Here is a 22500-nt window from a genome sequence, read left to right on the forward strand (position 1 = left end):
ACAACATTGGGAAACAAGCCCAAATAAGCAACTACACTTTAAAAACAAGCCCCAAAAACTGCAACCTGCAAATACCGATATTTTCAAGCAACTTAACAAAACAACAAGCCCAAAGTCGCTTATAATAAGCCGACATGGCAGCACTGCCTATGGAGTGCTTGCCAGATGAATTTGCACAATATCCCCCCGCTCGCAGCGCCTGCCCAGGCGTCAAGAAGATGGAATCACATAGTAAACTTCAGGAGAGCAGCGACCGTTTCAAGTGATTCTATCGAGGCTTACATTTTTTTTTACTTACTTTGACTAAACACAGCGTGAAATAGGGTAACATGAATTGTTGTAATTACTTCCAATTGGAGTAAAATCCCGGACCAACTCGTTCACTCATTTGTGTGAAATGGAAACTTACTTGACATCTGTGCACGTCCACATAATGTTTTCCAAGGTATAGCCTACCTAAGAGGGACTTGAACTGTAAGGTGTGTGTGTGTGTGTGTGTGTGTGTGTGTGTGTGTGTGTGCGCCCGCGCTTGCAAGCACACACTGTACAGTATGTATGGATAGCTCTGTGTTGAAGGACTTTGCTTTGCTTTGAGTCTTGGCTGCCTCAGGCCTTGAAGGAATTTTCCTCAGGTTTCTCAGTTGACTTCAGACATCCTCCTGCATATCTCTAGTAAACTATATGGTCAGTTGGTGACAGGTCCAATGCCGTGGTTTTCCAAAGGCATTGTACCACTAGGAGACGCTGAGACAGTGGTATAGGCAGTGCAGGCTTAAGGGAAGGGCTTTAGATGCTGATGCACAGGGCATCAACCTGGGGGGGGGATGGCAAACGGCTGGGAGAAATTTAAAGAAGATCCGGTCCGGGGGGGCACCAAAACGGGTCGTAGCACCCGGCACCACGAACGATTAATCCGGCCCTGGGTATAGGCCTACTTCTGAAGTCACCATAAGGGTTTTACTAAGTTTCTCTGGCAGGTAAAGCAACAATGTCTCAGTGACAGTTTCTCCAGTTAAACGTCTGCTGTAAACATTACATTACATTACAGTCATTTAGCAGACGCTTTTATCCAAAGCGACTTACAATAAGTGCATTCAACATAGGTAGGGAACGAAAACTACTAATCACGAAGTCGTAAGTACATTGAGTGAAAACTCACCTCTTCAGGAAACACTACCCTTCCTCTCTGCCTGACCTACTTGTTGTTAACTAGTTGTACGAACGCTTGTTTTCTATTGCTGTATTGTTTATTGGATTGTTTATTGGATCTTGTTTAGTCGATACACTTATTTGTTTTAGCTCATGCTCATTTGATTTAGCTATTTTGTCTCATCTGTTTAAGGAAATAGGTAGCTGATATATTGCACTTTTACCTTAGCGCTAGGTATACTCTTGGTTGCTTGTTTTTGCAGAAAATGCACTAAAGACTTCTGGTGATTAGTAGTTTTCGTTCCCTACCTATGTTGAATACACTTATTGTAAGTCGCTTTGGATAAAAGCGTCTGCTAAATGACTGTAATGTAATGTAATGTAATGTACATTTTCTGCTAAAACAAGCAACCAAGAGTATACCTAGCGCTAAGGTAAAAGTGCAATATATCAGCTACCTATTTCTTATAAAGATGAGACAAATAGCTAAATCAAATGAGCAAGAGCTAAAACAAATAAGTGTATCGACTAAACAAGATCCAATAAAACAATACAATAATAAAACAAGAGTTTGTACAAATAGTTAACAACAAGTAGGCAAGGCGAAGAGGAAGGGTAGTGTTTCCTGAAGAGGTGGGTTTTCAGCCTGCGGCGAAAGATGGGCAGTGACTCTGCTGTCCTGACATCAGTGGGGAGTTCATTCCACCACTGTGGGGCCAGAACAGAAAAAAGTTGTGACCGACGAGGCAATCAGTCGCCCCGAGGTGGCAGACCGAAGTGGTCGGGCAGGGGTGTAAGCATCGACCTGCAGATTCACTGGACCTAGGTTTGTACAGTACATCAGTGCTGACCTGTGTCCGTGTGAACTGACCAGCTGTCACACCTTATAGTTTGCAATTGTGGTAATAAAACCCATTGCTGAAGGTAATTATGTATTTCAGAGATGTAGAAGAGCCACATTATCAAAGAGTTAGCTTTTTGTCAAGGTGTTAGGTCGGTGATATACTGTATTATAGTAGTAGGCTAAATGTCCTTGGAATAAACTAATTTGTAAATTGAGAGATACATCAGTGTTCCCTTTTGAAGTCTCTCCATGTGTCATTGTATAACACTGTGTTTTACATTTATTTTGTATATAGTCAGGTGGTAGTGGTGAGTGTGGGGTTTGTGGCTTGAGTTTAGGCAATGTGAGGACTATTGGGTACACAAGAACTGAAGGCGTCTTACTGTAATCCTTTACAGAACCACATAATGGCAGAATCCCAAATGAACGTTTAATGGAGGGAAGGCTTTCACCATGATTCATGTCTGTGGATCATATTATGTCAGGATTGTAATTGTAGATGGCTAGATGCATGGATTGGAAGCTCTTGCTGAGTGCAGAAGAGGCCTATTCAAATCAGCTGTGTTGAAGAGAACATTTGTTGAAAACAACAACAACAACATCTCCTAGAAACCGTAGCACTGTAGTGTAGGGGTGTTAATCGAACTAATCGATTTATTTGATTATAAAAAAATATCCATAATCGATAACTTAATAAAATAATCAATTAAAATAACAGAATCCTATTTTGGGCATGTCAAAATGAAAGTAGTGAAAATAGCTGATATTTTCAATATTATTATTGCATGACACCGTTGTGCAACAAAGTATAACCAAGTATAACGCTTAAGTGGTTAATTGATTTGTTTATACAAAAAGATTGAAAATGATTAAATTAATCAAATAAGTAATTGACAGAATAATCGCTAAGAAAATAATCGATATTTGCAGGCCTGCTGTAGTGCTATGTTTACAGTGGTACCGTAGTGATGACCAGACATTTCCCTGCTCTGTAACCATGACGACGATCAGCTGTTCTCTCAGCCATTGGACAGACATTGTAATCCTCTCTCCCTCCTTCACCTCTCTGAAAGTATCGACAGTGTTGTCGAGAGTTGAGGCTATACAAGACAGTGTAGCTACAGGCTACCACTTGTTCATTATGCTCTGTTCTGTTTTCTCTGACCTTGACATCTGTCCACATCTTTCCAACTAATGCTATGGTGTTGATATGGCAACGTTTAATGTCTGGCTGCGATTTCATCTAACGATGGAGGGGTGAGAGGAGAGGTGGGCAGCTCAAGATAAGATAAGAGGGAGAAAGATGTGTTGAAGTTGCACTGTCTGCCCCCACTCCCCTAGTGATGGAAGATTCGTGAAGGATTTGTTCATAGCGGTCTACTCCTAAAAGTGAATCAATAGTAGGGACTTACTCTCTCAAAAGAGTTGCTTGCTTTATTTGTTTGCAACTCTAACCATCCTAGAGCCACACACAGGCGCTCTCAATTCACAAACAAAAAGAGCCATGAACAGGTTGGGGAAATGAGCTGGGATTGCATGTGCTGTAGTAGGCAGGCAACCAGCAACACAGACAAACTGGCTCCTTTTGATTTGTGGGCTGAGTGAGTGAAGCGGTGACTCACAATTGCTCAGGACGGTTAGAATTAGAATTGAACCCTTTGAACCCGGCAGATGCAATTTGTGTCCAAAATTGCACCTCTTCAGTTCACTTAAATCGAATAAACTCAGCCAATACTAATGTTGCCTCAAATACATACTGTAGCCCGCTTAGGGATTTTGTTTGAGATTAGGCACAGTGTGGTTAAGGTTTGTGATACAAACCTTAACCACACTGTGCTTTGTGTTACAGTAGGTTTAAGGTTAGTTTAATGTCAAACCGTTGATCATCAATATCAAATGAGCAAGAGCTAAAACAAATAAGTGTATCGACTAAACAAGATCCAATAACTGACCTTATAATAACCTAATAACTGAATACTAAAAAAGTGTTATTATTATTAAAATGATTTAAATAATTACAATTTAAACCCTCAGAACTGAAAGCAGAGGTCCACAGGTGCATAGCCAAATAAGTGCTGCTCAGTTGATATGACATTGTTCAAAGCTTTCCTTTACCTAAGATCAGTTTTCAATAAATAGTCTTTAGAATAATCAGAATTATTTATTTGGGTATAGTCAATTATTTACATAGCTGTCAAATACTCCACATTTCTCCTGGTCTATGAACAATATTCAAGAATTACTTCAATCAGTCAAACTCCACACTTCAATCAGTCAAACTCCACATTTCTCCTGGTCTATGAACAATATTCAAGAATTACTTCAATCAGTCAAACTCCACACTTCAATCAGTCAAACTCCACATTTCTCCTGGTCTATGACCAATATTCAAGAATTACTTCAATCAGTCAAACTTTTATTTCAGACTCTGTAAACCACAGAGATCCATAGGAGAAAAGAAAACAAATAACATGTTATAAAATGTATATTATAATGTATTACGGTAGCCCAGGGTTCCCCAATTAGTTTCCCCCAAGGGCCAAATGATGTCTAGGGTACTAAGCTGAGGGCCAGGGGCATTGTGCGCCTGGCCATCTCTCTAATCTAGCTAATTTGACACTGTGTTATTTTAGGCCTGGGATTATTAAATCCTGTGTTGAGGGTCACACAAGGAAAAAAATCACTCTGGAAACAAAATAAGTTAAGAACCAACCATTTACTTAAAATATTTGGTTGTTACAGTCAGATTAACAGCAGCCAGTTGTACATACTGAAAATCAAAATAAGTCCAGAATCAACAATTTACTTCCAGATGTGTTTGTTACAGTCTGCTTGAACAGTAATACAGATAATACAAAAAAAGTAGGGTTAAGGTTAGTTTAATGTCAAACCGTTGATCATCAATATCAAATGAGCAAGAGCTAAAACAAATAAGTGTATCGACTAAACAAGATCCAATAACTGACCTTATAATAACCTAATAACTGAATACTAAAAAAGTGTTATTATTATTAAAATGATTTAAATAATTACAATTTAAACCCTCAGAACTGAAAGTAGAGGTCCACAGGTGCATAGCCAAATAAGTGCTGCTCAGTTGATATGACATTGTTCAAAGCTTTCCTTTACCTAAGATCAGTTTTCAATAAATAGTCTTTAGAATAATCAGAATTATTTATTTGGGTATAGTCAATTATTTACATAACTGTCAAATAGAATGTCAAGAATTACTTCAATCAGTCAAACTCCATACTTCAATCAGTCAAACTCCACACTTCAATCAGTCAAACTCCACATTTCTCCTGGTCTATGAACAATATTCAAGAATTACTTCAATCAGTCAAACTCCACACTTCAATCAGTCAAACTCCACATTTCTCCTGGTCTATGAACAATATTCAAGAATTACTTCAATCAGTCAAACTTTTATTTCAGACTCTGTAAACCACAGAGATCCATAGGAGAAAAGAAAACAAATAACATGTTATAAAATGTATAATGTATTACGGTAGCCCAGGGTTCCCCAATTAGTTTTCCCCAAGGGCCAAATGATGTCTAGGGTACTAAGATGAGGGGCATTGTGCGCCTGGCCCTCTCTCTAATCTAGCTAATTTGACACTGTGTTATTTTAGGCCTGGGATTATTAAATCCTGTGTTGAGGGTCACACAAGGAAAAAAATTCACTCTGGAAACAAAATAAGTTAAGAACCAACCATTTACTTAAAATATTTGGTTGTTACAGTCAGATTAACAGCAGCCAGTTGTACATACTGAAAATCAAAATAAGTCCAGAATCAACAATTTACTTCCAGATGTGTTTGTTACAGTCTGCTTGAACAGTAATACAGATAATTAAAAAAAAATCCATCGCCCCTGGAAATTATTTTCCAAGTATTAGTATTAGGCTACAAATGTCAATTATAAAAACCTAAAAATGGAAGAACTAACATCCCTCAATCTGTTTCGGGGGCCGTTTCTTCCTGGCACTGGATGGGGTATGTTAGTTCAACAACAGATTGCACAATATGCACTGTTATTCACCCAAATGTGCACACACTCATACAAACAGAGGCTGGCAGGCATGCAGATATGCAAGCATGCACTGAAACACAGAGGCAGCAACATGCATTCCTGACCACTAAACATGTTTTCTTCTGCATCAGCAGCATGTTCTGTAGCCATAGTTTTCATTCTTGGCGTTTTCTTGACTGTGACACTGACAAATAGGGCTGAGCAGGACGAAACGATCTCATCCTGACAATGCAGAAATAGCTGACTGAGGTTAAGCATGGACAGCTACAGCGGTTGCACTGGGTCTGTCTGCTTCTCTGTACTTACTACTCTTTGACTGTTGCCTGCTCTGTCTGTCTGCTTCTGGCTGTCTGTCTGTCCCCAACGTGACTTTGTTTTTCTGTCTATTAATCTGTGGTCGCTGGTCATCGGTATGTTAAGTTTCTTTGTCTCTGTTGTTTTCTACCTCTGTTCCTTCTTTTTCTTTCTGTCTGGAGTTGCTTTGTGGTCAGTTACGGCTATGATGGTGAGACTGTGGCTTTGTTGGCAGAAGGACTACATGAGAAGAGCTGGCACAGCATTCCCATAGTTCCTTCAACTGGATAGTTCCCACTACCAGCACATCTGCTCCATGTGAACATGCAGGGCTTTGGCATCCGGCTGCAGATGGGTGGTTTGGCTCTCACTATACTAGGAATAGGCATAATCTCATTTTTCAACAGGTTCCGATTTTTTGTTATTCCCCTACATTTATAGTCACTTCCCAGTTCTCACTTCTTTTTTCTTAGAGTTTAATCCTACACAAAATCAAGAAGTACAGTACTAGTGTTAGTGAAGTTTTGTCTTCTTCTGAGTTTCTTTTCTTTCTTTTACACAGCACTGGGACTTGGAGATTTTATCGTATTTCTCCCATTATGTTCTGCTTTTCACTTGAACCTTTTATTTGAACCTTCTGGTGTCCTGATCACACTGCATGTGATACAGGCCGAAATAGAGGAAACAGCTCTGCTTAAAATATTTACTCAAGATAGTATACAGTGATTTGATTTGTTGAAGTGAAATGATCCCAATCATGAACCCCAATGTTAAAGTTTTTTTTAATGTTTTCACTTGAATATTAGGATCAAAGGATTTCACGGCCCCTTGTGTATTGGGGGGGGGACAAAACCTACTGCCACTGCATGATGTCAAAATATAATGTAAAATAAATTTTCAAACTTGAACATTACAACTAATTTATGACCAAATACTTTGATATGATATTGATATTGTGATGACAGTATGGGGGTGACTACTGGAGCTTTCACAAGTTCACAACATTTTTACACAATAAGATTCACTTTACTGTAATGCAGTCTTTAAAACCAGGAAAAGACAACATTTACAGTATACTTTTACAAGATTCCCAATATTCTGGAAAAAGTGTTTTCATCTGACAGCAACAGGTTGTGTACAGTATATGGGGTGTGTTAAATAGACCATGTGTTTTTTGTCAGGCCTTAATGTGTGCTCTGGTGCTGTGCTTGTACAGTAGGCTATATAAGATATACGTGGGGTTGGTACTTGGGTTAACTATTTGCGTCAAAGAGTTGATGATGTTTTTACTGCCATCCGGACATTGCCACCCCCAGCGTCTGAGGTTTTGGGTAAGTTAATGCCTGCCTACTTCCTCCTCCAGCGCTAACCCACCAATCATAACATCAGATCATACACCCTCCCGCCTCCTACGCGCCGAGCTGACCAATCACAACTCTTGAGGGATGTTTTCCGCCACTGATGGGGACAGACATATACCTCCCACTGTCTTCTCTGTGTCAGCCACTGCAGACATGTTTCCTCTTGTAAACTGTCCAGGATCAGAGAAGGAGACTGTAAACATATAGAGGGACAGCCTCAGACCATTACTGTATGCAGTATGCCTACCATACAGGGGTGGGATGGGGGAGTGACTTGTGGTTTTAGGAATTAACCACTATTCGCCCTGAGTATGTGTTTGTATGTGTGTGACTGTGAGATGGAGGAGACCTTCTGCTCTCCCTGGAAGCCACAGCTCCCAGATGTGCAGGGAGAAATGCTTTAGACAATAAATAGTAGCATTGTCAATATGTTTGTACAGTATGTGTCTACATGCTATTGCCAGAACAGGGCAGCGATGAATGCCTGGACTGACTGAAGGCAACTTAACCCATTAAAACCGGGAAAGCATCTGTGTCATTTTAGATGTTAGCGTTGGCTATTCAAAAATAGCACATCTACCTTGTACATCTTCTATTTTTGAATGAAAAAATAAATAAAAAATCTTGTAAGCGTGAGAATTACCGATTTAGAAGGTATTTGTAGAATCGGCCTCAGGTCTTTAATGCTGTCCAGTGAAATCTTTGAAAAGGCAAAACACTGTATTTGTTACTTCAACCAGCTTGTTCTTTAAGCTGTGACTTGGGCAATCGACTGAGCTTGGTTCAAGGACAGAATGCATCTTCCTCCACAAAGCTGAATGGACAGACTAGTATAGAAGATGTTGGTGGAAGGGGTGATGAAGCTAATCATTAACAATAATTAATTGGATTTAAACATATCTCTGCTGTCCGGCAGGAACCAGCTAACTCCAAAATGTTCATTTTTCAGGAAATGAAAAAAAAAAATGGAGTTAGGAGGTTTTGTTCATCATTGATAAGAACAGCTGAATGGACCTCCAAGCTCACAATGAGGTTGGAGGTCAAAAGGGGGTGGAGCCTGGAGTCAGCTAAATCAGCTAACTCCACCCCCCTTTGCTGGAGTTAGCTGGTTTAGCAGAAAGTTTGAGGATCCAATGGAGTTAGCTGCTTTTGTCAGAAGCACTTTTTAATACTTTTAATTGGTTCAATATTTTTTTTTACCAACACACAGGGTGTTCAATAGCACTGATTTATGTAAAATTAATGCAAAAGCGGAAAAATTGAGTTAGCTGGTTCCTGCCGGACAGCAACGATATCCAATTTGACTGTGTATGTGTTGTGCATGACACAGACTTTGTATCATTGTACAAGCACATTCTGCAACATGACCTGTGATCCACAAGGCCCACTGCCTTCATCTAGTGGCGTTACAGAAATATAGCACGATTTGACACTGGCCTTAGCCTTTTTTTACAGGCGCGCCCCCTTCCCAAGCCATGCCCCCTTTCCTGGGTAGGGGTACAAATATAAACGGAAGTGCACGCCCCGTTTTCGAGGGCTGTCTATAGGACTGCGTGTTTACACACACAGTCAAAAACATTTCGTTTTGTGTAATCCAGCTAGATAGCCCCGCCCACACCGGGCGAGCGCAGTCAGCGCAAGTCAAGGCGCAGACGGCTGTGTTGTTGAAGGACAACGGACGCGTGCTCGGCGCTGGCACTGCCTGAGTCGGCTCTAGTGGCCTTCACAACGTTCGGCACAGCAACTTGCTCGCCTAACGGCTCGCTCGGCTCTCGCTGCTCAAGCCCGCCAGAGACGGCGCGCCTCTGACGTTGTAACAGAAGGGGGCGTCACCCAGTTACTGAGACTAGGTAGGAAACACCCATGCGCAGTAGGGACTAGGGAGGCGGAGTTACAATTTAGCCTCTGGTATAATAATAATCAGCCCAAAGAAATTAGCCACAAGAAATCTACTTTACTGCCTCATGCAGTAGAAATGTTTGGATCTCTGAGAATGTTTTAGCAGTATTGGTTTTCTAACAATTTGTCTGCTTTGAAATATGTTTTTTATATCAAATACTTTAATAGCCAAGCTATGTGTTACTGGCAGCTGTTATATTTTCCTAAAGAATCCATAGCGTCTATGCACAGTCAAATTCCTGTGGTTATGTTAATTATCAGCACAGGGAGAACACCTCTGGAACGCAAGTGGGTGCAGCATGTCTGAGCTCTATGTTTGAAGTTTTCTTTCTTTTCTTTTGGAAGGGAAGCAAAAAAGAACAGATGAACCGATAACAGTCTTAACACAGTCCGTGATGGCCTACTGTCTCACTCTCCACCAGCACACCAGACATACCTACAACATCTGCTGGAGAGCTCTCCCCTTTTCCTGCTTGTGTGTGTGCGTGTGCGTGTGCGCGTGCGCGTGTGAGTGTGTGTGTGTGTGTGCACATACAGTATGCCAGTATGTAGAGACACTACATTGGGACACTACGATGTGGTTTAAGGAGAACATAGGATTAGACTGTAGTGTTTACTGTTGTGGTACAGAGGGATATGCGCGTGCGTGCACGTGTGTGCTTGTGTCTTGGACCTACAGTATATCTGTTCCATCACTAACCACCATTGTGTTGTTCAGGAGCAGTGTCAGGTTACTCACTGTGTGTAACCCGGGGACAAAGTCATTTTGGCAAGAGTCTAAGGTGCGTAGAACTGTTTTGCTGTTTTCTTTCCCTTTGAGTTCATCTTGTTCCATCCCTATAATCCCTGGGTTGTGTATATCAGGGAGCATGGCGGTGGCTTGTTTTATTTGCCAGGGCTTAGATTTACCTGAGACCCTTTCCCCCCTGGCCAGCCCCCTGCTCTCCCATGGGGCAGGAAGTGGAACGTACCATCTGTGACCTGTTAAACTCGTCACAGCAGGGGATGAAACTCTTTATCATAGCGAACGCTGTCCAACGCCAGCATACCTGAATGCCTAGGCTATTGGTCATAGATGTGATATAACTCTACTTATTAGAGTACTCCGCTTATTATTAAGTAGATGTGAATTGATCTTAGAAACGTAATTTCATGTGGGATGTTGAGATACTTGCGAGGTAATTCTACGTGGCTGTTACCAGTCTGACTTGTCTGTTTGCATCACAAAGTTATTCATTCTTTCCAGTTTATAGCCTGTTGACAGCAGACAGCTGTTAGTTGACAGAGCGCGCAGCCTTACAAAATACAAAATAGATGTTTAGATTTGGTCCATAACCCTCTAAATATATGTGGTTTGGATGGGAATCTTCAAGTGGCGGGTGAGGGTGTAGACTGGTAGTGTGTTTTCCCCATGAAGCAATGCCTCTATCTATCTGAGATACACACAGAGGCAGAGCTTCAGCTTTTCACTGTGCAAGGGTATACCTACAGTAGATAATCTAGGTATACCCCAGTATAGTGAAGAATATGCTGTTGGGAATATGGGTTCCCCATATAACATGCCAAAAGGTTAAGCTAGTACTCCGCCGATGGCACTGAAGAAAGTGTCCGTCTCACCTCTTGTTTTGAAATAGTCTCTGTGAATCCATTAAAGTTGGCCTCCAGTTTTTTGGAGAGAAGTCATAAGCTCAGCTCAAGCGTGAAATGCATACCAGCCTTGACTGTAAGTGAGGTGTACCTTTACAGAAACACATGTCACATTAAAGTATGAAATCCGTCTAAAGATGTTGGTGAATGGTCCAGATGTGTGGAAGCCAGCATAAGGCATTGCTTTGCAGGCCTCAAAGAACACACTGGGTGTTGGGTATCTGCCACTCAGAACATGTTGCCCTGACAATACATCACTGTGCTGCTCTAAACTACAGAGGTCCAATTGTCCTAGATTTGCTCAGTCATTGTTTTATCTATTGATCTACTGTATTGATAGATTGGTAGATTAATAAATTGATAGATGGATAAGTTCTATAGATAGATGGATGAGTTAACATATTCTTGACGTTTTTTTGGTTTTGTTTTTTGTTTGTTTTGTGCAGAGTAGCTACTGTATTGCAAACCTCAGCTCAGACCCATGAGTCTAAACCAAATCCTTAGAATCATCTAAAAAAGGCATTGGTGTTGATCTAAAAAATAAGTCTGGTTTCGGCAATTCCTGAAAAGCTGGCTTATTTTAGAGATTTGAGGTTTTCATCTTGACAGCAACAATTGTCTGGTCTTTGGATGTGGAGTTCAGACTCATCCTCGCTCCTCCCTCCCAGTTCTTCTGCCTCCTCTAAAACCACGTGCTGCAGCAGTGTCTCTGCTGGTAAAGAGAGAAACGCTCTCTGGCTTAGAGTTTCAAGTCTGAAATAGAATCAATAAGTTGAGGTGAGGAGACTTTTGGGGCCAGAGAAATAATAATAATACCAAAAAAATTGAAACACAGTGAAAATATTATGAATAGAATTCCAGTGTTATCCCGCAGATTCCATCCTCTCTCCTTTTACTCTTGAGTGGGGTGGGGTACTAGGTTGGAGGGGAGAGCCCCCCCCCCCCCCCCCCACCCATCACCCTTCACCCTTCCATCCCTCTCTCTGTGCTGGGGCTGACCACAGGAATGTGAGCTGCTGTCAGGAAGCCGTAAAGTGCTGACGCGGAGGTCAGCGAGCGTTTACACACATGTGGCTTTACTTTCACAACTCCTTTACCTCGCCTTTTTCCCCTTTTATCCTTCATCTCCATCTTCGAGATTTATCCCTTCTTCGCTCTCTTCCTCTTTCCTATTTCCCGTTTTCAGACGCTCTCTTGTCCTTGCTTGCTGCTCTTCCAGTTCCTGCCATGTCCTCTGAAGGCCTCTCTGGAGTGGGGCTAGGCAATTAGCCGAAAATATATTGAAACCCGATATCTAGAACCAATATCCAACTTAATCTTGGTCATGTACGTCAATCGATTAATCGAGAAGCAGGCTTTTTTATCAACGAATCAACATGAAAAAAAGTCTTACAACATTTGTTATAATCTACTAAATAGATTAATCTGACTACACTTACCCTGTGTTATACTTCGTTGTACAATGCGAAAATTGCCGATCTACAGGCTCACAACACGTCGCATTGTGACGTGTTGTGAGCTTGTAGATCGGCAAATTCGGCAATTGTCACTTTGTGTTTATTTTTTACATAATTGTTCATAATAATCATAATCAAGGCAAAAGTTTGAAATAATCGTGATTGATTTGAAGTCATATCGCCCAGCCTCTGGAATGGGTCTGTGTGGTTCAGGCGCTCGGAGAATGGTTCTGCCTCCATCTGATGGACATTGGTCGCGTTCTCTCCACCGTCAGGCTTTGAATGGAGGGGGTGAAGTTTGAGGAAGCCGTCTTAGTTTGGGTTTAAGTCTTAGCTGCTGCACAGTTTTGCACCGACAGTACCATGGTGATGACATACGTTTGTCTGTCTGGGATGAAAATGTTGGTAGCACTTGCTATGCATCCCATGTGTATAACGCATTATACACATACTTATAAGGCATTGTAATGCTGATCATAATCCGTTATAATCACATTTATAAGAGCTTATAAATAATCATAATGCTTTATAACCATAACCATGACACATTATACAGCTTATTATAATGACTTATAAGTTCAAGTATAAATGGATTGTATATGCTTATAACACATGATGATTACAGTTATACATATTCATAACAACGTATAATGCAATCATAACACATTATACAACATGTTATAATGACTTATAATGTCAAGTATTATAATACTTCATAATTGCTCTTAGTTATAATCCATTATAATCAATTGATAATGCTCTGCTATAATGCATTAAAATCACAGTTATAATGCATTATAAGTGATAATAAGGCATTATAACAGTGACTAAAATGCGTTATGACAGTGAGTATAAGGCATTTTAGACATTATAATACAGCATTATTAAATGATCTTAAAGTAACAAATGGCCACTTTACCCACTTATAATAACTTACGATCATAGTGTAATGCATTATAACAGTAATTATAATGCATTATTACAGTGATTTAAAGGCGATAAAAATGTAATAATAACATCTTATAAAATGATCATAATGTTATAAATGTTCACTTTATAATAACTTATAATCACAGTATAATGCCTTATAAGTGATAATAAGGCATTATAAAATTGATAAAAAATCCTCATCAAATGATCATAAAGTCACAAATGACCGCTTATAATAACTTATAATCGTAGTATAATGCATTATAATAATGCATTATAATAATTATGACACATTATAACAGTGATAATAAAGCATTATCAATTGATTGTAATGGATTATAACTATGAGTAATAATTTGGGATGCATAGCAATTGTTACCAGTTTGGCAGCAATTATGAAGTATTATAACACTTGATACTTATAAGTCATTATAAAATGCCTTATAATGTGTTATGGTTATGGTAATAAAGCATTATGAGTATGTATGAGCTCTTATAAATCTGATTATACAGGGTTATGAGAAGATTATAATGCCTTATAAGTATGTTCATGATGCATTATACACATAGGATGCATAGCAAGTGCTACCAAAATGTTTTATCTGAGGCATGTTCTTTTTCTATTCTTTCTTTCTGATTTATGAGGACAGATAATTTGCCTACTGGGCCTTAAGAAAAACGGCTACCATGATTAAACATTTATACAGTGCTTGAAAATACTGCCCTGATGCCGCATAGAGAGACAGACAATGTGCAGGTCCAACATGGAAAAACTGTTTTGGAAGAGCCTCAGAGGAATGACAAAATACAGAAAAAGTCATCTGGAAGCACTAGAGTCATTTTCCCAGATCACTCTGGGAAAATGGTGGAAAAAATATGAACCGAAGCTTCTGCAAAATCACCTGTACTCTTTTACCATTGGATGACATTATATTCAAGTCATTTAATCTTTATTGAACTATATAGCTTACAGTAACAGCTAGGATGGGGTGAAAAAGATGGGATATGTTCCCATAAAGCTCAGAGTCCACTTTTTAATGTGTGTAGTCCTCTTTGCTTCTATTCGATTAAGTTGTCATACCAAAAGAGCTAAAGAATGGACCATCAACTTCTCCCCTGTACGGACGAGCCATCTGGAAATATAAGAGCCAAAAAAACAAGTATAGATTTGAAAGAGATCTCATATATAACATAGTTACATGGTGTATATGCCATGGCTTCAAAACAGAGTTTTCTGCAGCACCTGAAAAAGAAATCTAAATTAAAAAATCATACCTTAAAAAGTATGGATAAATATAGCTTGCCTTTTAAGCCTGAAACTCTCCTGTGCCATTTTCTTTTTACTGGTGTAACTGATAATAATTATTATAAGTAATTCATTATAAGCAGTTGTAAAATGATATGAAAACATCTTAAATGTAACTGGCTGAAACATACAGTCACCCTGCAAAAAAAGTAATCTTGGCCTGTACTTTATTTGCCAATACTGCTCATGTAGGACCATTGACTGTAAACAGGGCTATAGTGATTATTATTTAACGGGTCCCCCGATGAAGGGATGCAGAGCAGGCATCAGACACCAGGCATGCCAGAAATGCTACATGCCCTTACTTTCAATAGTGAGAGCCCTGATTTCATTAGCCGTTTGGTTTTGTAGTGGTTATTTAGAGGAAGCCCAGAAATTCCATAGGGCGCGACTTGGAGGGCCTATGCGAACATGTGGTTCTGTTCGGCCTTATGAAACCCCGGCCGTGGATTCCTGCGCGAGACCATGCGGCCAGACGGGCTCTCGTCTCCTGCTTTGACGGAGGCTTCACACGCAGACAGAAGAGCTCTTCCTCTCATCTGCTCTCCACATTCTGCTATAACAGAGCTTACTTCCCCTTCTAAGTTACCATCCCTATCCATCTAATCCTCTCTAGTCTGCCACTGCGTTCCACCACTTGACTGCCCTATGCCACTGTTTAGATGTTTGCGTAGCACTTGGGGGTGGGTTTGGGAAATTTCTATTCTGGGTCTCTTCCCAGTCCTGTTTGCTTTTCCAGAGCCAGCTCCAGCTCCAAATATAGTTTTTTATTTGGACTGTTGTATGTTTATTTTTTATTTTTATCTTTATTGTCATCATTTTATTTCCTCGCTTGGCAGGAATACATATTCAGCAGGAAGGCTACATTATTGCAAAGGAAACACTGTAAAGCGCACTATTCTTTTCACACGGATTTACAAGTGTCTCTGCCTACTGCAGCCAACTGTACATACTGTACATATTACTGTTCAAACACTGTACATACATACTACTGTACATACAGACCCACTACTGCAGCCCTCTCTCTCACTCTCTTTCTCTCTCGCTCTCTCTCTCTCTCTCTCTCTCCTTCTACCTACCTCCCTCTCCCTCCTTCCCTCTCTCTCTCTCTGTCTGTCTGTATCCTGCTGCCCTGAATAACGAGTAATTCTCTGTGTCACTCATTCTCTGTCTGACTGTTTCTGTTTGTCTGTCTCTCTCTCTCTCTCTCTCTCTCTCTCTCTCTCTCTCTCTCTCTCTCTCTCTCTCTCAGCACTTTCAGACCATGCTGAAAACCAAGCTAAATGTGCTGACACTGAGGAAGGAGCCATTGCCTACGGTGATCTTCCACGAGCCTGAGGCCATTGAACTGTGCTCCACCACACCGCTCACAAAGAGCAGGACCCATGCTGGATACAAGGTAGGAACCACAGCTACTCACTTACAACCACATGTCTTTTCTGTCTTACACTGTCCCATGGCTGTATTTGTTTTGTTCCATTCTCTGGCTCCATGACAAGTGTCAAGTGTAGGATTTAATCCAATGGCCTAACTAAACTAAAACAAATTGGCCCACAGATTAAAATAGCAACCATGCTCTGTTGTTTCAGATAACACCCACTTGTGTGTGTGTGTGTGTGTGTGTGTGTGTGTGTGTGTGTGTGTGTGTGTGTGTGTGTGTGTGTGTGTGTGTGTGTGTGTGTGTGTGTGTGTGTGTGTGTGTGTGTGTGTGTGTGTGTGTGTGTGTGTGTGTGTGTGTGTGTGTGTGTGTGTGTGTGTGTGCGCGCGCGCGTGCGTGTGTGTGTGTGTGCATGTGTGCGTGTGTGTGCGTGACTGTGTGTTGCCGCCCATGTGCTACACCAGCAGAGTAAACATCACAACAGCCACCCAAACAGCATGTTTGCACGTCTGAAACAACTTCCGTTTGTGTGTTTTGTGTTTATGTGGATGTGTTGCTGGTTAGGGCTGGGACAATTACCACAATACTGTGATTACGTGATGTAGGGTTGTGCCCATGGGCATCGCAATTTGACCACTGCATGGATGAACAATGAGGTTTTTTTTTCCCCTGCCAAGGTTCAGATTTTGGAATATTTGCTGCTCAATTTTCCTTTTTTATTTTTATTATTTGTTTTAAGTAAAGAGATGTAGTAACATATGAACACACTGGGGAAAAAAATCTTATTTAATAAAAACTTAAATTGGGTTCTGGTATCTTTATATTAACGGGCAATTACTGTGACATGCGTGTTGCAACACAAAGATGAGCATGTGAATGTGCAAGCTCAGCGATCCAATCACTGTTGATTTATTCTCTGTGTGTTAATAATTGTATGTTAAACATAATACATTATGTTTACGTACCGTATGTACTGTATGTAGTTCCACCAAGGGGCATGAAAATTGTGTTAATGTCTGCACAAGGGTAACTAATAGTATACTAATAGTACTGACATGTTGTAGTAATATTAGTTATACTAGGAAACGTAATTATTATTACGTTGTAAGTTGAATACATGAGCTCATGGGAGAAGTACATGAAGCATTCAGAGTGGCGTATTAAGCATACAAAGATGAGGGAGGAACTGCTTTAGTCACGGGACAAAGCTGTACCCAGAACAATAGATACCAGCCTGTGTTATGGCATCTATGATATTCAGATGGTCAGAACATACAGTATCATAAGGCAAAAGGTGAACAATATACAGTAATAACAATAGAAGGTGTAATTCTGTCATAATTCTTCCACACAGGTAAGCAAATAAAAAAGGTGTAGTTTCAGTGATGTGTGCGTGTGCGTGTGTGAGAGAGAGACTCTCCTATTGTAGGCATGTTATTGCCTACTTTCACAAAAAGTAGTTTGAGCTGAGCTTGACCTGGTCATTGGTCTACATTTGAGGGGGGGAAAGGAAATGCATCCTGACAAACCCTGTGACAGACAGCTTGGCCTTTGGCCATGACATAAAAAATAATTGTTTGCGGAGATGATCTGCAAGGAAATATTTACATGTCGTACGTCACTAGTTTGTAATGGTTGGATCAATGCAGTGATGGCATTACAATAACACACACACACACACACACACACACACACACACACACACACACACACACACACACACACACACACACACACACACACACACACACACACACACACACACACACACACACACACACACACACACAGAGAGCGCACAGGCACGGATAGCCAAGTTTCCAAGAGTCCACCTGTGAAAATGAAGTGAAATTCAATCACTTCACGAGAGAAACTTGTGGAGAGGCGGAGAGCGAGACAGACTTGGCTTTTAGTGTTGCTATACTACTACAACATAGTACAAACTTGTGAGTCGTGCTCAGACTCGAGCTATAGATCCGTATATTGAGTATTGACAGACAGGTAGACAGGGTTGTTGGTGTGACTGTACGTTACTGGATGGCCCTCACTGTTTGCATGCCAGTATTTTCCCCAGACTGCTGGTTGTGGTGGGCTGGGGCCGGTTCTTGCCAAATCGGAGCCCTCAGTAGCTCTCTCTGTTCAGTGTGAATGTCTGTCTCCACTTTCCTTTTCTTTCTTTTTTTTTTTTACACACTGCTCCTTCTGAGGCAGTTGAGAAATTCGTGCTGTGTTGCCATGGATACCACTACAGCTATTTATCAGAGAATACCAGCCACAAAGGAAAATGTCTGCTGCTCCCCCTACAGGTCCTCCTTCTCTTTCATCTCCATGTTCTCTGCTATGTCCAGTTGTCCACCTGTGTGTGGTGTGTGTGTGTGTGTGTGTGTGTGTGTGTGTGTGTGTGTGTGTGTGTGTGTGTGTGTGTGTGTGTGTGTGTGTGTGTGTGTGTGTGTGTGTGTGTGTGTGTGTGTATGTGTGTGTGTGTGTGTGTGTGTGTGTGTGTGTGTGTGTGTGTGTGTGTGTGTGTGTGTGTGTGTGTGTGTGTGTGTGCGTGCATGCATGCGTGCGTGCGGGCGTGCACTTGTAATGTCCCCATAAGTATAGTAGAATTCGAGAATTAGACATTGCAAGGACCTTTTTCCTGGTTCTCACAAGAGAAATGGTTGCGTTTTGGTTTTGGTTGTATTTTTTACACTTAGATTTAAGGGTTAAGTTTGGAGTCTGTAATATTTATACTTGTTGTGGGTTGGTGTCGTGCACTGAAAACATGGGCCTGTAGATCGGCTATTTTCGGGTTCAGGGTTAGGGCTAAAAATGGCAAAAACAATGAAAATAAATCACATTTGTAAAGTCACCCTCTAATACAAACTTCTGTGTGTGTGTGTGTGTGTGTGTGTGTGTGTGTGTGTGTGTGTGTGTGTGTGTGTGTGTGTGTGTGTGTGTGTGTGTGTGTGTGTGTGTGTGTGTGTGTGTGTGTGTGTGTGCGCGCGGCTGCGCGCGCATTTGTGCGCCTACCTGCCTACATGCCTGTCTGTCTGCAGGCCTGTGGTTCCTGCAGCGTCACTTCTTCTTTGAAATAATATCTGCCTATCTGCATACTGTATGCCTGCGCGCCTCTGCTCCCCTCTTCTCCTGCCTCTACTTCAGGGGTCTTCAACAGGGGGTCTGGGACCCCTTAGGGGGTCCTCAGTGCTACTCTAGGGGGTCCGGCAAATGTTTGTGTGATAGGAACTTTTTTTGAATTAAATAAAACCCCCAAAATAACTTTTTTTCTATTGATTAGTCACCCCATGGAGACTTGAATTCATGGATTTTTTTTGTTTTTGTCGCATTCCTAAGCCAATAATTTGATGACCTGCGGACCGGTAGGCAGCGGTTCCGGTAGGAGATACAAAGGAGACTCTTTGTGTCTCCTACCGGAACCGCTGCCGGTCAAAATATCCATGAATTCAAGTCTCCATGGTGTGACTAATCGATTGAAAAAATGTCATTTTGGGGGTGAACTATCCCTTTAACCACTTGAACCCTAGAATTCCTTTTCTGAGGGGAACAATAGCCGAAAATAGCAGATCTATTTATTTAGATCGGCTATTTTTGGCAAAGAGGTATGGTGCAGAGAGAAAAAAGAGAGGGGGTCCCTGCTTCATCTCTCTCTCAGCCAGGGGGTCCTTGGCCTGAAAAACGTTGAAGAACCCTGCTCTACTTTACAGCCTCAACCCCCCCCCCCCACCCCCCTTAGATTTTGATATTAAAGGTTCGATGACATTCATTTTCACTTTTTATATTTTTTATGTTTTTTTTTGTGTTTTATGACCTCAATTACACCCAAAAAATCTGAACTTTGAACATTCAGTGGATTTTCTGTGGTCTAGGGTTTTCTGAATAATTAGGTTGAAAAGTAATCTGAGCTTGGCCCTTCGACAGTGAGGTCACAGTCGATTAATCCCGCCCACTCTCCTCCTCGCCCCTCCCCTCCCCTATCCTTTCCTTTGGGGGGGGCGGAGCAGAGGTGATGATTGACAGGCAAAATCCCTCACCAGCGACACCCGCAGGCAAAGATTTATTTTTTCATTGCAGTTGAAAAGGCTTTAGAAATGTGAGACAAAAACACCTACAGTGAATCACTGGAGTGGAATTTTCAGTTAAAACTTTTTGTACACGTTTGAAGGACCAGGACAAAGACTCTGAATGTGGTGTAAACATGAATGTCATGATACCTTTAAGAAAATAGGAAGTAGATATTTCAGTGTGTTTCTGTGCACGGGTCCCTGGCATAGAAGTGTCTCGTATTAATGACATTTTTTTTCATTAGTTTTGAGCACCCAGGTGATAAGAGCACAAGCTCATATGATGTGTTTGAAGTGGATGAAGATGGAGAAGATGGAAGATGGACAAAATCCACACAAAACTAATCAACATAAAGGAGCACAACAGGGGCTTTGAGTGCAGTTCATCCATCACGAGTGGATGTTGTTAATTACACCAAAGAAATTATTCTCCTTATGCACCCACTAGCGTGTATGTGTTAGTTTTGTGTGGACTTTGTCCATCTTCCGTCTTCTCCATCTTCTCCATCTTCATCCACTTCAAACACATCATTTGAGCTTGTGCTCTTATTACCCAGGTGCTCAAAAAGAACGGGAAAAAAAATCATTCATATGAGACGCTTCCATGCCACCCAAAATTCTAAATGTTCATCCTGTACAACCAACCATCTAGTAAAAATTATTTGCATTTAAAGGGACTACACCATGAATTTTAACTTTTTCTTCTTTTTTGTGTGTTTTTGGTCTCCCCTACCTCTCTTCTATCCCCCAAAATGCCTTCTTATTATTTTTTTTTACTTTTTCCACACAGAACCAGGAGATAACATGCATACAAACTGGCTCAATAGCGCCCTGTGCCAAACAGGACAATGTGGTATTGCAGGTGAAAGTGCTTTATAAGCCAGAGAGAAGTTAGTTGGAATGAGTCTATCTGAGGCTTGATTTAGGCTCAAACCTTTTGAAAAACGTTTGAGGGACATAAACAATATGATATTAAATATTATTATTATTTTTAAATTCATGGTGTAATCCCTTTAATTTTACATTGGAACATGGAATATGTTCCAGGGACAACAAGAAAGCTCCACTGGGGCCGGATTTGGTCCGCGGGCCACCAGTTGAATAACATTGCCCTACCTCGTATGGTGGGGGGGGCTACAACATATATTGTATAATTATGTATAAAATGTTGTTTCATATAAACATACCATGTTATTGTTCATTCAATACTATTATTAAAATAATAGTCAGATTAATATATTCATGCTTTTATTTTAAACATACATGTACAAGGTACAGTGAGTAGGTTGTCCGTACCACTGCCATTTATAAACATACCTTATTAACTGAGAACCAATGTCAATACTATCAAGAATCTGTCAATTGCACAATAATCATTATAGAAGCTATTCAAAATGGACAGAATCATGATTTATTTTAAACATAAATATTTAAAGACAAATGGACATTTTTGAAAACTAACTTTTTTTGTAGTTATATATTTTTTATCTAATTTAGCAACAATTTCGCGGACCCCCTGCAGTACCTCCACGGACCCCCTAGGGGTCGCGGACCCCCTGTTGAAGACCTCTGTACTAGAGTTTTTCTTCTTCTTTTTTTGTAGCCCTCCTTCTTGTCCCTGCCTCTTCCCCCCCCCCTACTTCCTGGTAAACTCTTGCGCTCTACCATTGCACCCACTTCCCCCTGACCTGCTTTCCCCCGTTCCCCAAATTCACCCCCATTTTGCAGGCAGGCTGGCAGGCAGACTGGACTTCTGTCCCTCTGCCAAAGCTAACAGCTAGCAAGGATGAAAGGCCTCCCTCTCCAGTGGTGGAAAGTAACTAAGTAAATTCACTTAAGTACTGTACTTAACAATTTTGAGGTATTTGTACTTTACTTGAGTATTTCCAATTTCCAATACTTTTATTTCTACTCCACTACATCTCAGAGGCAAATATAGAATTTTTTTCTCCACTACAATTATTTGAAAACTTTAGTTACTTGTTACTTTTCAGATATAAACTAGAAAAAGTGCTCCTCGGAGCACAGGTCTCCGCCAGGTCAGGTAGGTTATTGTGGCCTCCTGGTGGCGCTATAATAGGCCAATGTGAAAAGGGTGGCATTTCTTCCCCGGCCTAGTGGGATTGTGCGTGCATT

General features: G+C 40.9%; 1 protein-coding gene across 1 annotated transcript in view; it reads left to right on the plus strand.

The window, feature by feature from the left end:
• Positions 1-22500, plus strand: part of pid1 (phosphotyrosine interaction domain containing 1) — a 46338-nt gene that overhangs the window by 2364 nt on the left and 21474 nt on the right. The window contains exon 2 of the mRNA XM_080428615.1: positions 16172-16318. Within this exon, the coding sequence (XP_080284741.1) occupies positions 16172-16318 (147 nt within the window). The remainder of the gene's footprint in view (positions 1-16171; positions 16319-22500) is intronic.

This window comes from Gymnoscopelus braueri (assembly GCF_963280865.1).
Source record: "Gymnoscopelus braueri genome assembly, chromosome: 5".
NCBI lineage: Eukaryota > Metazoa > Chordata > Actinopteri > Myctophiformes > Myctophidae > Gymnoscopelus > Gymnoscopelus braueri.